The 2,004-nt window shown below is 36.7% G+C and overlaps 1 protein-coding gene across 1 annotated transcript; it reads left to right on the forward strand.

Annotated features, from left to right (window-relative positions):
* Positions 1 to 208: 208 nt before the first annotated feature.
* On the forward strand, positions 209 to 1,103 carry LOC149251433 (uncharacterized). The gene has a single exon (XM_089456527.1). It carries the CDS (start codon positions 263 to 265, stop codon positions 1,085 to 1,087), a length of 825 nt encoding a protein of 274 aa, XP_089312653.1. The 5' UTR covers positions 209 to 262; the 3' UTR covers positions 1,088 to 1,103.
* The last annotated feature ends 901 nt before the right edge of the window (positions 1,104 to 2,004 follow it).

Raw genomic sequence — 2,004 nt, forward strand, 5'->3', positions numbered from 1 at the left:
GGCGGAAATGTTCACATTATGTACATAACGCTTCATACGCATCAGACATTGACCGCAAATATAACATTTTGTTTAGTCCTCGAGTCAAGCCTTCATTTCATCACCATGGACGTCACGACACTTCATTTCATTTTCTGGGACACGTTTTAAACTCTCAGGCCTCCTCTTTCATTTCCTTCAGAACAGCCCATTGAGGACTGGAATACATTGTTTAATTTTGCGCTCTGAGTGAAGAATCGATATTCATTTCTGTGTTACAAGCATGAAGCAGAAGGAGGCGGATGAGGTGAACAGTAATGCTAAGATGATGAAATCAGGGCTTCAAGGGCCCAGGCCGGCGCCGCTGAAGATCTGCAACGGTTCTCACAAAATTCCAGTCACTCAACGCAGGCTACCTGTGATTATATACACACGCTCTCCAGAGGTAATACACACGCAACCCCAGGACTTCTCGAAATTGGTGCAACGTCTCACAGGCTCCACCACCTCCAACCTCCATAAATCACATCGTTCCACGATAAAGGCTGCAGTCGCTGAAGGGCGATCATCGCTTTCCCAGGTAGTTTTTGAATCCTCGACTTCATCGTTTGAACAGACCCACCAGGAATTCAGTTCTGAAGATTTCTCTTCACATCAGAAAAAAGAATTAATGCCAGAGGAGTTCACGAATATTAATGACCCGGTCAATACCACCGGCAATATATGTGTGTCAAATAATACAGATATTGCTGCATCTGCCAGAGATCATGAATGTTCTAATAATTTTCTAAAGCAGATTCTCTCACCCTTTGGGCTTAATTCCCCTGAGTTTACCCTTAATCCACCCTTTGGGCTTAATTCCCCTGAGTTTACCCTTAATCCTTCTCTGTCACCTAATTTCTTCCCTATATCTCCTTCCCCTCCCTGGATATTGAAGTCATCAGATATGTCTCCCAGTTACACTTTCCCATTGGAATATTCTTCATTGTTTTCTAATTCCTCTGGCACCAGTGCACCCTTTAACAATATTTCCACCCCTCGCCATGTCATACCTCCTACCAGCAACAGCAAGGACTTCTACTCAGACTCCTTCCACAGAATCCCTTAAAACAGACACAAGGTTCAAAATCTGTCTTCAGCAGTTCATCATGTAATTCTTCTTAGCTCATATCGATTATCTGTGTAATTCGTGATTTTTTTTTTCTAGATCATAGGAAATGGGACTATTCATGTCAAGTTGTGTTAAGTAGTCCAGGCTAATTTTTATACACAGTCCTCTTTCACCACCCGTTGGATTCTGTTGATTTTCAACACATATTTAGTATTGGCAACTTAACAGTGTTCAATTTTTTCTTAATTGTACCTGTACTTGTTAATGAATTAAGCTTCACCGCGTTGAATATTAATTGCAAGCAAACATAGAACTTCAGTGATTATGGCATCAACAAAATGCATGACCTTCGTCGTATGCGCTTGCAAATACACAGATTTGGTAGAGTGTTATATTTAAGTTAATCATACCTTTATTCAGCGAGAACCTCAGAACCCTTTTCTACATTACTTGTAGCACAATATAGGAGGAAAGGTCAGCCACTTAGTTATGTATGATCTTGGAACATTCTGGCTTTACCGAGAGTCTTTGAAGGAATTGCATCACTTTAATTGATCCTTCGTTAAATTTCTATTTAGTTTCATTCGAATATTTTCTAAACTATCGTTTTTCAGAAAATTAGTTTATATTAAATTTTTTTCACTTTCAAGATAAATATATCGAAAGTTTATATTTAAAAAAAAAAAATACATTTTAAAAAATATTAAAATCTGTAGTTTTAAAGATTTATTTATTTAATATTTTTGTTAAATGATAATGATAATTAATATTAATCAAATTGGTTAATAGAACTATATTCTAAAGTTATTTGGTTATCATAATTTTGTCTATTAAAAAAGTTGATGGTGTGACAAATTTTTTGAAAATGAGATCTAATCTAAGTACACATGAAATTTTAAGAAAAAATATTTTTC

Source organism: Pinus tabuliformis, chromosome 7, assembly GCF_031772625.1.
Source record: "Pinus tabuliformis cultivar Carrire ecotype Pingquan chromosome 7, CPIR1, whole genome shotgun sequence".
Lineage (NCBI taxonomy): Eukaryota > Viridiplantae > Streptophyta > Pinopsida > Pinales > Pinaceae > Pinus > Pinus tabuliformis.